The following is a 13,114-nucleotide window of genomic DNA, read 5'->3' on the forward strand; positions in this document are numbered from 1 at the left end:
TTGTTTTCGTTAATTCAAATGCATTTACATTTTATGCCATTTTCCTCATGATTCAATTCCTTCTAGTATTTAAACTGCAAAAAAAAATAAAAACTAAATACATTCATATATATACATTCATTTTTGCAAACCCATGATGAACCACACAACAGAAATACTAAAGATGTTCTCCAAACCTGACATCTGGGTAGTTTTATTTTCACAATAAAAGCCTGATTTAACACAGAATTAAAAGCAGATGTGCTGCTATACAAGCAGAACAGACATTTCAGCTTTCATCCAAATTTAGACATTTATTACCATAAGTCTTTACAGAAGCTCATCTTTTTACTTCTTACAATAAAACAAAAGTTCACAAATCCTTTTTCATCATTTTCTTTTATTTTTTACAGAAAGCTATTTTCTCACAGTTACTTTTTTAATTGAAATATATTAAAAGTTTTTGTTTGTCTGAATTTCACTTATATATATATATATATGTGTGTGTGTGTGTGTATGTAAAGCATCCTTTTTGTGAGTCTAAAATGACATCCTCAGAGGGGTCTATTTTAATCCAAATGGGATAATCTTAAAAAAGAAGTTTCATTTAATACACTGGATTATTTCTTGTTGCGGTGATAAACCAGTTTTCCGTTTGATTATATTCAAAATACAATTTAAGTGATTCTAGGATGGATTGTAGCAAAAGGAAAAATAAAATATTTCAACCTTTTTTTCGGAAGTAATCCACAAAAAGCATTTTCTCCTCCAACCAACAGATGGCGCTAAAGACCAGAATCCATTTCATTGTGAAGCTTTGACGACTGAGTGTAAATCGACTTTACAGAGATGAAGTGACAAAAACAGAGTTTTCAAGACAAAAATAAAATATAAATTCACTTCATTAAATGCAAAACTAAAAGGAATTACCAGCAGCTCTGTGTTTGTTTATCGCATTTACAAATTACTTTATTCTGTGGAAGCAGAACTCCAGATGAACTACACAAAAGACGTCTTTTTTTCTTCTCTTTACAACTAGATACAATATTTACATAAATAAATATATTCTCTGTCTTTCAGTCTTCAGGAAAAGGAAGCATGCTGAGCTCCAATATGGATTTAGTAAAGGCTTTTTGTCTGAGCGAGCGTCTGGTTTTTTCTTACAGCTTCGCTTTTAGAGGCTGACATCGCTTTAAACAAACATCAGATGCTACATAAAGACTTGGTTTCCTGTTTTTAAAAAAATATGATCTGAAAAGTCTGTTGTTTTCTCCTCTTGTCCTTCTTTAACTGGGCGAGTCTCTTGAAAATCCTTCCCAATGTGGGGTCATATGTGGGACTGATGCGCCTTGTGGTACATCCCCGACGTCAGTCCAGTTCCGGTGTGTCCGGTCAAAGCCGTACTGGCTTCACTGTACATGGACGGAGGCGCGGTGGCCTTGTGCGCCCAGCAGGGGCAGCATCTGGCCACGAAGCTCCGCCAGGACTCCAGAGTTTTTCCGGACCAAATCCAGACTCCAGACGTGATGCCCACCACCAAGCACATGAAGTACTTGAGCATGAACACGGCGTAGTCTGGCCCCCGGATGGAGCGCTGGCGCTCCAGCGGGCAGGAGCAGGCCAGCGCTCGCTCCCAGCTGGGCCGGTAGTGCTGCTCGTAGACCAGGCAGGCCACCACGATCGTGGCGGGGACGGTGTACAGTACAGTAAAGAGACCGATGCGGATCATCAGCCGCTCCAGCTTGTCCGTCTTGGTACCTCCTTGTTTGATGATGCTCCTGATGCGGAACAAAGAAACGAAACCAGCGAGCAGAAAAAGCGTGCCGGTAAAGAGGTAAACCACCAAAGGGGCGAGTACGAATCCCCGCAGGTTCTCCAGACTCTGGTTTCCCACATAGCAGATCCCGGCTACAGGGTCTCCGTCCACGGAGCTGAGTGCCAGCACCAGGATGGACTTGACGCTGGGGATGAGCCATGCGGCCAGGTGGAAATACTGCGAGTATCCGGCGATGGCTTCGCTGCCCCACTTCATCCCTGCAGCCAGAAACCAGGTGAAGGACAACACCACCCACCAGATGGAGCTGGCCATTCCAAAGAAATACACCAACAAGAAGACCAGGGTGCACAGGGCGGGGCCTGTGGCATCATAGAGGATGTGCAGCTGGCTGGTACCACCGGCGCCACAGGCCACCCGCTCATGACCTGCCACCAGCCGGATGATGTAACCCAAGGAGACGAAGAGGTAGCAGGCAGCCAAGAAGATGATGGGCCTCTCTGGGTACTTGAAGCGCTCCATGTCGATGAGGAAGGTGGCGACGGTGGTGAGGGTGGAGATGAAGCACAGCACGGACCAGAGTCCCACCCAGAAGCTGGTGAAGGCCCGTTCATCCGCTGAGAAGTAGGGCAGGTGGCAGGGCAGGGCACAGTTGGGCAGTGGTCCAGTCTGGACCCGGCCGAAGAGAGCGTGAGATTCCCGCTTGATGGGGATCAGGGGGTCCCGACAGCGGCACTCTCTGTCGCACTGAGATGGACTGGGGGGTCTGGTTCGGACCTTTGGAGTGGACTTAGGGAACGGTGGAGCTGAAGTGGTGGCCTCGCTACTGTTTTGGTCCATGCACAGGGTCTCGTCCCCAAGCTGGGGGAGCCCCTCACAGCTCATCCTCTCCGGCCACTCGAACCCGTACTGGCTCATGAGGGGGGAGCAGCCCCGCTTGGCCCGTTCGCACACAGAGCGGCAGGGAGGAAGGGGCTTACGGTAGTCTGGCAGGCAGATGGGGGTGTACATGCTGCACAGGAAGAAGAGGAGGTCTGGGGAGCAGCGGATGCGGACCAGAGGCCAGAACTGGTGCACCTCCAGTCCCACTTCCTCCTGGGTGTCATGGTTGAACTTATTAGGCATGTAAGTCAGGTTGTAGCCAATGCCCTTACACATGGGGACGGTAATGGGCTCACACACCAGGTCCTTGGAGGCAGCCAACGACGGGTCAAGACTCTGGATGAGCAGCAGCAGCAGCTGCTGCAAAAAACCCAACCTGAGCAGCATGAGTCCCACTGTAGATCCAGGGAGGGAGCTTTAAAAAATCAGAGTCTATCAGTAGGAAATCCCTGCAAATCTCTGCCAAGACTTTTTGGTTTTGGTCACAGTTTCATTGTATTCCAAAAGCAAAAAACAAAAAAACAACTACTTTTTAGTTTCTCAATAGTAAATCCAGTTTCTCCAGAGCTGAACAACTGCTGTCAATCATTCACCAGAGCGCCCGCAATCATCACGGAGAAAGTTCATATCCGCCAGTCACGTTCCAATAAATTTAACGACCTTGTAACATTTTTACCAGCCTCCCAAGGAGCCCTGTGCGCCAGGAAAGACGACATGGTGGCAGCCACATGCGCCAAAAAGGAGTAGAGCCTGTCCATTAAATAAATACATAAATAAAAATCAAGCCGGGAACTGCGGGGAAAATCTCTCCAAAAGCGTCCGCGCTCTGCGTCCTGGAGAGTTTCGTGCGTAAAATCCACTTGTCCTCTGCTTTGAGCTTGACTTATTCCGTTCTTAGAAAAACTTTAAAACTTCCCTCTGCTGTTTGTGACTTTGAATAAACGAATAAAGTCTTAGACAGGTGCGGTTTTAAAAGTTAAAAGAAAAAAAATCCAACTTATCCCGCGCTGTCCGCGCGCGCCTGCTGCGCTCGGTGAGCTCACGGAGGAAATAAAGTCCGTCTGAAGCTGCGGCACCTAAACAGCAGGTCTGCTGCGTTCATGATCATCGGAAATGTCACTACTCAGCTCTTTTTACTACAGGCGCTCATTTCTTATGGCGAATGAGTCAATAGAATAGACATGAGATCCAAAGTTATTAACCAATTTTAATTTAAACGTTCACAGACGATCTAAGTCATTGATATCTTTATCTGTTTTTATTTTACAGACTCTGGGAATGGTCTCCAATGTGCATGGTTTTAAAACATACACTAAAGCTTCATTAGGCAGTCCAGTTTTAATAAACTAACTTAACTTTTATTAATTCCATGTAAATAAGTCCGTGTACTTTATAATAAAGTTGGCCTGTATATATATATTTTTGTTTTATTTTGTGTTCCACTTTATGATACAGGACAGCCCTGAAAAGATCATTTTCTTCTTCTTTATATGAAGACCTGTAGGGCCTATATATTTGACCTTTTCTCCCCCCAAATCGCGCTGCTTCTTTAAATTTTGTAACACTTTTCAACCTTTGGTCCAGATGTAATCCTTAAAAATCCGATTTTTATTCTGGATTTACTATTTACAAACACATTTTGTGCAAAATCCATAGAGTTTGAGTCGATTAAAACAGTAAACTTGTCAGAATTTCTTGCCTGTTCGTGTTATGCAGCGGATGAGTAAAGTAAAAAAAAAGGCGGACCTTAAAGTTGACAATTATACATGAAATTTCCTACGGTCCTTGAACGCATTCATGACTTCCTGCGTGTGGGGGTGGGAGTCTCCAGGAGAGCTTTAAGGTGTCAGACTGATGGATCAGGTCTCTACAAAAACCCTACAAACACCAACTTCATGTTATTAATATGACTTTTTTTTCAAAGTAACAAAACCAGAACTCGGTTTTCTATGTTTGACCTTCATGCAGACTCATTTCTTCACTAAGTTTACTGAATTAGATACTTTTATGACACTTTATATTTTGTTGTTATTGAGAGTTTCAAATTCTCTGGAACATACCAACGCCGGAGGGGTGTAAACCTAAAAATCATATTGTAGTGATCTCTGTTTGCTATTATTAAAAAAAATAAAAATAGTATCAAAACACGGCTGTCATGCAGATTAAGAGCATCTGTTATTTTGAAGTAGATGATACTTTGTGCATTTTTTTTTACTTTTATGGACAAAATCACAAGTTTTTGCATTTGCATTGTTGATCCAACAGATTGCAGACATTTCTTTTTAATTCGAGCAGTTTTACCTTCAGTTAAAACATAACCACATGGGAAAATAAAATGTTTCAATGATTTACTTTCATCGTGTTCAATGCTGACTTGCAATAGTGTGTGTGTGTGTGTGTGTGTGTGAAAGGACTTTGGTTTCTATTGCTTCACAAGTCAAACCTAGTGAAGAAAAAACAATCTCTGTGGCGCTTTAGAGGTCATCCCCTGACTGTGTAACCTCATGAGTCAAAGATTGTAACGCTCCATGGAGGACAAAGGTCTCAGTAGGTGTGTTAGTGTGTGTATTTAGTTGTGAGGGCGTGTGTGCGCAATTTATAAGCTGAGACAAGTCAGCCTGATTTATCCTCACTTGGCTAACTCTGGTAGATTAAAGCAAACAGGAGAAGTTGTAAAACAAGGAGCCAACCAATCTCTTTTTAGCGCCCACACGCTCCCATTCACATATGTGTGCACGTGTGCAATTCATTACTTGTGGTATTTTCCCCTTGAACATAGATTTGTACATAGACAAACACGGGGAAAACCTCAATTAATTAACCATTGTATTGCACATAGGCATGTCAATTTAAGCTTAAAGGATGTTGTTTTGTTTTTTAAATAAATCTAGATGTGTCCACTTTTAGAGCAGCTGCTGGTGTCCAGCTAACTTTGGGCACTTTTACAGTTTAAAAAAGAAAAAAAGAAAAAATCAAGTCTAAATGTAGATATGCTTGTTTTAGAGTATTTTATTTATTTAGTCGTTTTAAGTGTTAGTATTTTTACCAGCATCAGGCTTTTAATTTTTTACCAGTAAAGGCTCCAAGCTAGACAAAGTATGGTTGTTTTTGAATTCCTTCACTTCTCACTACATAGTGCACTTTACAGTGTCTTTACCATTTTGCAGTGCTGTCCGATTCTACAATTCCAAAATCGAGTGCCCTAGAAATTTCCCAGAAGTCTCTGTAAAAAACCAGTGTGCATCAATGCTCACTACTTTTTTCATTGCTATGAGCGTTTCGCAACAACCGTTTATGAATCCACTGAGTTTTGAAGATAAAAACGTTGATATTTTATCTAAAAAAAACATTTAAATACTATTTCTTTGCAAAAATTGTTCAAACGCAATGCATTCTGGTCTATGTTCGCCAATCTAGTGAGCATTGATGCACACAGGTTTTTTTGCAGAGAATTCTGGGAAATTTCTAGGGCACTCGATTTTGGAATTGTGGACTTGGACAGCACTACAAAATGGCGAACGCACTAAACAGTGAGTAGTGAAGCAATTTGGAAACAACTTGTGTGTAATTATTCATTTGTTCCCCATAATCACTTTTCGAATTGTTGCCACTTCCGTGAATTTAGAGGACCCCCTTCATATGTCACTACCAGATCAGAGTTCCTGATTGGTCAAAGTTTGGGCTGCTTTTACTGGCTTGCACTTTCAATGGCTGCACATTTTTTACAGTAGAGCCCATAACGGTGGTAGAAACATGCATAGCTAGGTGTGCCGTGAACATGTGACTTTTCAACGCAGCAACCAAAATGTGCATTTGCGTAAACGTGCCTTTACATAGACTTCATAGGAAGTGGTCGCGAAACGCACTTGTTGGAAGTCTTACAGAGTGCTGGGCACTTAGTGGAGCCAGTTGTTACATTTTTATTTATTTATTCATTTCAATTTTGCATGGTACAAGCACCAAATTTAGCATGGTTGTCTCTTTGGATCCCCTCTTTACGAAAAGCACATTAGCCATAAAAAAACCCCAGATTTTAGAATGTATACATTATAAATATATTTCGTACATGTACTTGTATTCTGTAGGTGCCCCTCAAGTTTAAAGACAGCATTTTGTGCACGAACCCGTACTGTTAAGACTGGGGGAAGGTGACATTGACTATTTTGTGATAATTGAGTGTATGGCAGTCGTCTTGACATTTTGGACTTTTCCCCTGGCTAACATGCTTTTCGGAAAGACAGGATCCTAGGGTACATCCATGCCAAATTTGGTGCTTGCACCACAAAATGCATGATTTGTCGGAAATATCAACCTAACAAACTCCACTAACTAGAATGGACGAAAGAGGGTTAGTTCACTGTTAATGTGAAGACTTTAATAATCAATCAGAATCTTTTTTGACAATATATGTAATATGTGTCATTTTAATAGGCATATGGTGAAAATAAAAGGGAGCCTCCACTTACTGCAGTGACGTGCAGTCAGGAGAGGCAGGTGAGGCACGGCCTATTATATTTGATCAGTAATTTGTGCTTTGCAGTCATTTTCCATTTAAATGTACCATTTTTGGGTGTTTTTTCTTTTCAAAATCGCTGAATTTCCGCATTTGCCGTTCAGATACTAAGAAGTGACATGCGATGAGGCACCAGCCCGCTGAGCCTCACCTTGGATTGCGCAATACCTATGCAGTCAGACGGTACTGCTGTCTCTCTGTATGTCGGTTCAATCACTTGTACTATATGAGCTGAGTTTACATAATTTAGCAGATGTATATGATGTACAGTGTTTGTTTTCATAAATAACTGTATGTGAGGGACGTGTTTCTTGCGCTGAGCGCTAAACGCCGGCAAAAAAAGCCGCTGGGTGAGGCCAGCAGTTCTCGTGCCTCATGTTAGGGGGCGCCGGTGAGCCCTGAGATTATGACGCTAAAAAATACTAGAAGAAGTGATAGCAAGCGCCAAGTCATTTTCTTCAGAAGGAGCGGCATATGGACTTTATTTACAAGTAAAAGTAAGACGATAATAACGTTGTGCTTTTTTCTATGCTGCAGTTTGTATATGAAAAAAAACATGTTGAAATGACATTTTAAACAAAACACGTTAACTGTTGTCAATCAAATGGTGAATAAGTTAGTCAGTATGGTTCATATGTCTGTAAATCTGACTGATGACGTCAGTGCCTCACCAGCCATTAACCTCCCCGCATGTCACTGACTTACTGGTACTTAGGTTTGGCAATGGTAAATCAAAAAAGCAAAGGTTGTCAATAGCTTAGTACCAAATGGCTCTACTTTGATCCAGATGCAAATTTAAAGAAAAAGGATGTGATGAAAAAATGGATTTCATTCCAGACATGAGATTTGCTTATACATGAATGTCTTAAAATCGTCTTTCTTGAAACATTATATCGCTCGTGGTGCCACCTGGATAAAAGAAAACCCTTGTTGACCTGTGTTTGAATCTACACCAGCAATGTCTCTGCCCTTTAGGTTCCAAAAATAGCTCTATAAACAGACAGGCAAACGTTCATTAGTTCTTAGAAACGGTGGAGAAATATAGTAATAGTGTTTAGGGTTGTTTAAATGCTAAACTCAATCTTAGTACGGATAGTGAGCTTCTGTATTTTGAAGCAGATCTAACCGACTTTCCTCCTCATGTACTGCTTTGGGGGAAAGTTCCTGTTTGGTTGGAACAAACCTTAAGAAGTTTTTTTGAGGCGTTGTGTGGGGCTTCTGTTTACAGAGACCAGACGCCCGTCTGCTCCTGTTGTCACTGTCATACTTTACCTTTACAAAAAGTAATCTATTAAGGTGTATTACAAGTATAAAAGTGAGGCAGTGTACTTGAAGTTTACTTTTTACACACAATTAAATATTGCAAAATTCAAACGTTCCAATTTAATCTGATGAAGTATTGAATCAGTATACCCCTTGTACTATCCTAGGTACTTTGACATTGGGAGTTGGGTCATCTAGACCCACTAGACAGTGCGCTGAACCTTCTTTCTTCAATGCTTTGTGATCTTCACTGGTGTCCATGGATTACATGAAATCCTCTCCACCTTTATCCACCTTTGTCATGGTAGGGAGAACGCGTCAATGGTCATCTTGACCCCATAGGATAGCACAAGGGTTACTTTCTATACCACACCTTCTGTACATGGTCCACGATACTCTTGCTATACTTATGGGTTCAATGACATCTTCAGGCCTAAACTGTAAAACACACCAGTTTTAAACTTTTTTTTTTGAGAACTTCAAACGTTTGAAACAATCAGAACTATGAAGCCTAACAAAACACAGGCACATTTCTGTGAGGATCCATCGGAAAGTTTTGGATGTGCCCTTGGAAAAGCTGCTGGATTGAGACCTGCTGAAAGCTTCCATGTGGCCAAACGCGCCTCTGCCGAAGCAGGTCATTGGGAGGACTGGGGCCCTGCCAGCTTTTGTGCAGCAGCTCGCTAAATGTCGTGGTGAGGGAGCTTTGTGTGTGTGTGACGTACACTCATCGTGAAGTGGGAGCAGAGGCCCGGTTCTTCCCTCCTCTGTAACCGTTGTCCACATCTCTCCACCCCCTCCTCCTCTTTTTCTTCTCCTCATCCCTTTTTTCCTCCTTAAACTGTCTTTTGTTTTCATGCTTGTTGGCATTTCTGCGCCGTTGTCGTCAGGACCTTAAATGAGTCTTGACTAGTTGGCAGGCCACTGGAGAAGCACAAAGAACTTTGTTTTGCTCGCTACAGTTGATCCATTGTGGGCGTCCCACAATGCACTAATTGGCGATGACAATTAAGCGTGGTTGACACTCAGCTTCAATTTTGTAGCCTCTGCTCAGGATCCACCGCATGCGAGAGCGTCGGCCTCCGACAAAATCTACATCCAATCGCGCAGATTTGTGCTGCTTTCCTCTCAGCTAAGGTAGGAAAACAGACGGCCATCTTTACGTTAGCTGTTAAAAATGAAAGTTTCACAGAGAGGTTTTGACTCTACCATCATCCCCTTCCAACCACAATTTACAGACTACAGACCGCTCATAAGAGGAGAACATGAAAATCCTTTGGACAAAATGACAAAGTTTTAGCTTTAACATTCATTTCAATAAGGAGAGATCTCAGGAATGGGAACAACTATTTGTGATACAAAAGATGTGCATGAAATAAGAGCACAGTCTTTAGGAGTTAGGCTCTGGGTTGATGATGTCCTGCATGTTGGTGGGATGGGATCGGACTGTATCAGGGATGGGCAACTCCAGGCCTTGGAGGGCGCATTCTTGCATGTTTTCCAACACACCTGCTCTGACAAGTTCTAATTGGCTGGACGCTGGAACCAGGTAATCAGTCATAAGTAGGGATTGGAAATCATGCAAACACACCGGCCCCTTGAGGCCTGGAGTTTTCCTGTCATAGATGAATAAACGCCAGAACCTAGACCAGTCAGAGTCCAGGCCTCGAGGGCCAGTGTCCAAAAAGCCCCCCCCCCCCCCCCCCAACCTTTTATTTAAGCTCCTCAACGCACCTGATCCAGGTAATCGGCACCAGATAAAGGCAGAGTTTCTGGAAAACAAGCAGGAGGCCGGCCCTCGAGGCCTGGAGCTTGAAACCCTTCTCTAGATGCTGATGGTGGTTGAGGCCCAGTCCATGATAAAAACATTGGTCTAGACCAGTGCTTCTCAAATAGTAGGGCGCGACCGCCAGGGGTGGCGCGATGCGATGCCAGGGGTGGGGGGGGGCACAGTAGTAGTGGTTTTAGGCACAGGTACACAAATTTAACGGGGGTCGACGTTGACAGCGGCTCAGTGCTTGGACAAAAACCCGCGCCACTGTTGGTTTCCTATTATCTGTTATATCATAGAGTTTGTAACAGCCTGAAACAGTGAACTGCCGTCCCTGCAGCTCCTGTCAAAAGCGGGTGTGTGAGAACGAAAGGGGAGGGGAGGGGTAGGGGGCTCAGGCTGAGAGGTGGAACGCGCACGCGGAGCGCTGCCCAGATCAGGATCATCACGTGCCTTTATATGACTCAGCTCGTGCTAATAATGTCATTCTTTATGAACTATTGTAGACATTTTGATGACGTCTCTTTATTTTCCATAAATGTTTTCTTTTTCTGCCTGTGGTTAGTTGGTGTCAGTATTTGACAAAAAGACAGCAGGTAATGCAGGAAAACAGCTGCACTTTATGAGATCAGAAATTAACAATAAATCATTTAGAAAAAAAAATCAGCAGTGTTTTTTTTAACCTATTTCTTCAGACTTAAAACGTTAAACATATTGGTGCTGTTAATGTTTCAGATCAATTTACATTTAATATTATTTATTGATTGAATTATTTTTCTCAGCATCAAATGGTTCAGTTGGTCAAAATGTTTCTAGTTTAAATAAGGACTGACAGATTTTTTTAATTTTAAGCTTTTCTTCTGTTTTAGACTAGAACAGGGTTTCTGTGGCAAAATAAATGTAATATTTGTTGATTTATATTGCTTTGTTTTTCTTTTTTTATTGTTAAAAGATACAATTTTAGGTATACTTACACAATTTTAATAGATACTAACCTAATACATTGTCTCAGCAGCGGGTGTGTGTGTAGGGGGTGGGGGCAAACATTTTCTTTTTCCTAGGGGGGGCCTTGCAAAAAATAATTAAGAAGCACTGGTCTAGACAGAGTACGGGGTGGAGGAGGGCCGGCAAAACTGTGTCTAGAATATAGAGATAAATCTTTGTGAATTTAAGAGCAAAAATATGGTTGTGATTGGCTAAGAAGAAAAGGCGGGGAATTGAGCCATCGACTAAAGTAAAAGCATTTTGATGAGTGGCGTGCAGATTGAGTGGCGCAAAAACCCATCTTATCCAGAAGTGAGATAGATCTTCCTCATTGAAATTGCGCCAAAGTCTCACTTAAACTTTTGAAAAGTTTCTTTTTTCATTTTTTTTCACCTCACTGCCAACCAGAGAGTCATAAAATGAAAAGACCATCATCTCCATGCGGCATCAAAACATAATTTTTATAATTCAATTTGTATAATTTAACAGAGTGACAATTTTAGGTTTGGGTTTTAAGATAAATGTTTGAGTCCATGTGTCACAGCATGTAATGTTGGCGAAGGCGCCACAAATGTGGTCAAAAGAGGTGATGACATAGACGGTGTGTGTAGGATCAGGAAATTTATCAGAGAAAACGTTGCTGAAACTTGAGTCCATTTTTTTTAAGCCGCCATCTTACCTCAAAGTGCGACATCGCTGTAGTGTTGCATTGCCCTGAACCTTTTATTATGTTTTCAGGAGAATCTAATGTGGGAATCTAATGTTCTGATCTAAAGACTGAAGCAGAATGCAACCACATGACATTAGTGGGACTCTATAAATGATAATAGACACTATGGCTGCTACATAGAGATGGAAAAGATACCCAAACGCATCAAAAAACCAATCTAGTACTCAGTAACAATAATTATTGGTTAAAAATCCCAGATACAAACAAGGTTAAAAAATCAGTTTCTGGACAATTTTATGAGATTCTCTTTCTGTTGTGTCTTTATCGGTTTATGTACATGTGATGGACGCAAAAAAAAAACGTCCAATCACAAGCCGGCTTCTACCAAGTCGGGTGAACCACAGTGAGGGATGTGCGTGTTGTGTGCACTAAAAAGTAAGCTTTTTTTTCTCAATTATTAATATGAAAGACTTTTTACTAACCACAAAGACCCAGAATTTCAGGATTTAATGTTTGAAGCTGTTTTGTCAAAGACTTTTTGTTGCTTAAAATAAAGTGTCAGTAAAAAAAACAAAAAAAAGTTCCTCCGATAAAATGTTTTTTTTTTAGTTTTTGTTTTAAATGCCAAATGAACAATAAATAATTAATAAATAAATAAAAATAATGTAAAAAAAAAGGGGATTGCTTTCATTCAAAAAGGTAAACTTACTAAAGCATCAACGAGTCCATCCTCTTTTCTAGTTTTAGTCAGTTTCTATTACAATGTGACTAAAAATCATGTCAGTTTTAAACTTTTCTTGTGACAGAACAAAGGAAAACTTGACTTTTTCCTTCCAAGCATTCGGCATTAGTGAGTTTTTTTTTTTTTTTTGGGTTCGGTCCACCACCCCAGGAAAGCTGACTCAGAAGAGAAGAGTTCAGCTGCTGGTTCCAGCTCTGTGAACAAAGACTGCTTCAACAGAAAAACAAATGTCGACATTAGGATGAAGGAAAACTGTGCAGACATTTTCTTCTGGATTTAACCGTTGTTGTGTCTGGTTTTGTATCAGAATATGGATTATAAACTAGTCCTGGAGTTAACATTTTCACTAGGTACATAAGGAATTCCTCTCATCACTCTGCAGCCATCCTCCTGGTTTTTCTGGTTTTGTTTCTTTTGTTGTTGAGATTTTGCTACATTTAAAACATCAAAACCCTCTTTAATCAAATAAACAAAAGTCTTAGCGTCATCCTTTAATAGGAGCTTCATTTGTTGCTTCAGTTATCATCCTACATCTG

At 41.4% G+C, this 13,114-nt stretch overlaps 1 protein-coding gene across 1 annotated transcript; it reads right to left on the reverse strand.

The window, feature by feature from the left end:
- Positions 1-162: 162 nt before the first annotated feature.
- fzd5 (frizzled class receptor 5) lies at positions 163-3,720 on the reverse strand. The gene has a single exon (XM_011489275.4). It carries the CDS (start codon positions 3,020-3,022, stop codon positions 1,307-1,309), a length of 1,716 nt encoding a protein of 571 aa, XP_011487577.1. The 5' UTR covers positions 3,023-3,720; the 3' UTR covers positions 163-1,306.
- Between the last annotated feature and the right edge of the window lie 9,394 nt (positions 3,721-13,114).

The sequence above is a fragment of the Oryzias latipes genome, chromosome 21 (assembly GCF_053564925.1).
Source record: "Oryzias latipes strain Hd-rR chromosome 21, Olatipes_Hd-rR_3.1".
Taxonomy (NCBI): Eukaryota; Metazoa; Chordata; class Actinopteri; order Beloniformes; family Adrianichthyidae; genus Oryzias; species Oryzias latipes.

Bases quoted from the DNA above. Each gene is read 5' to 3' on its own strand.
- fzd5 (XM_011489275.4), bottom strand. From the start codon at position 3,022: ATGCTGCTCAGGTTGGGTTTTTTGCAGCAGCTGCTGCTGCTGCTCATC.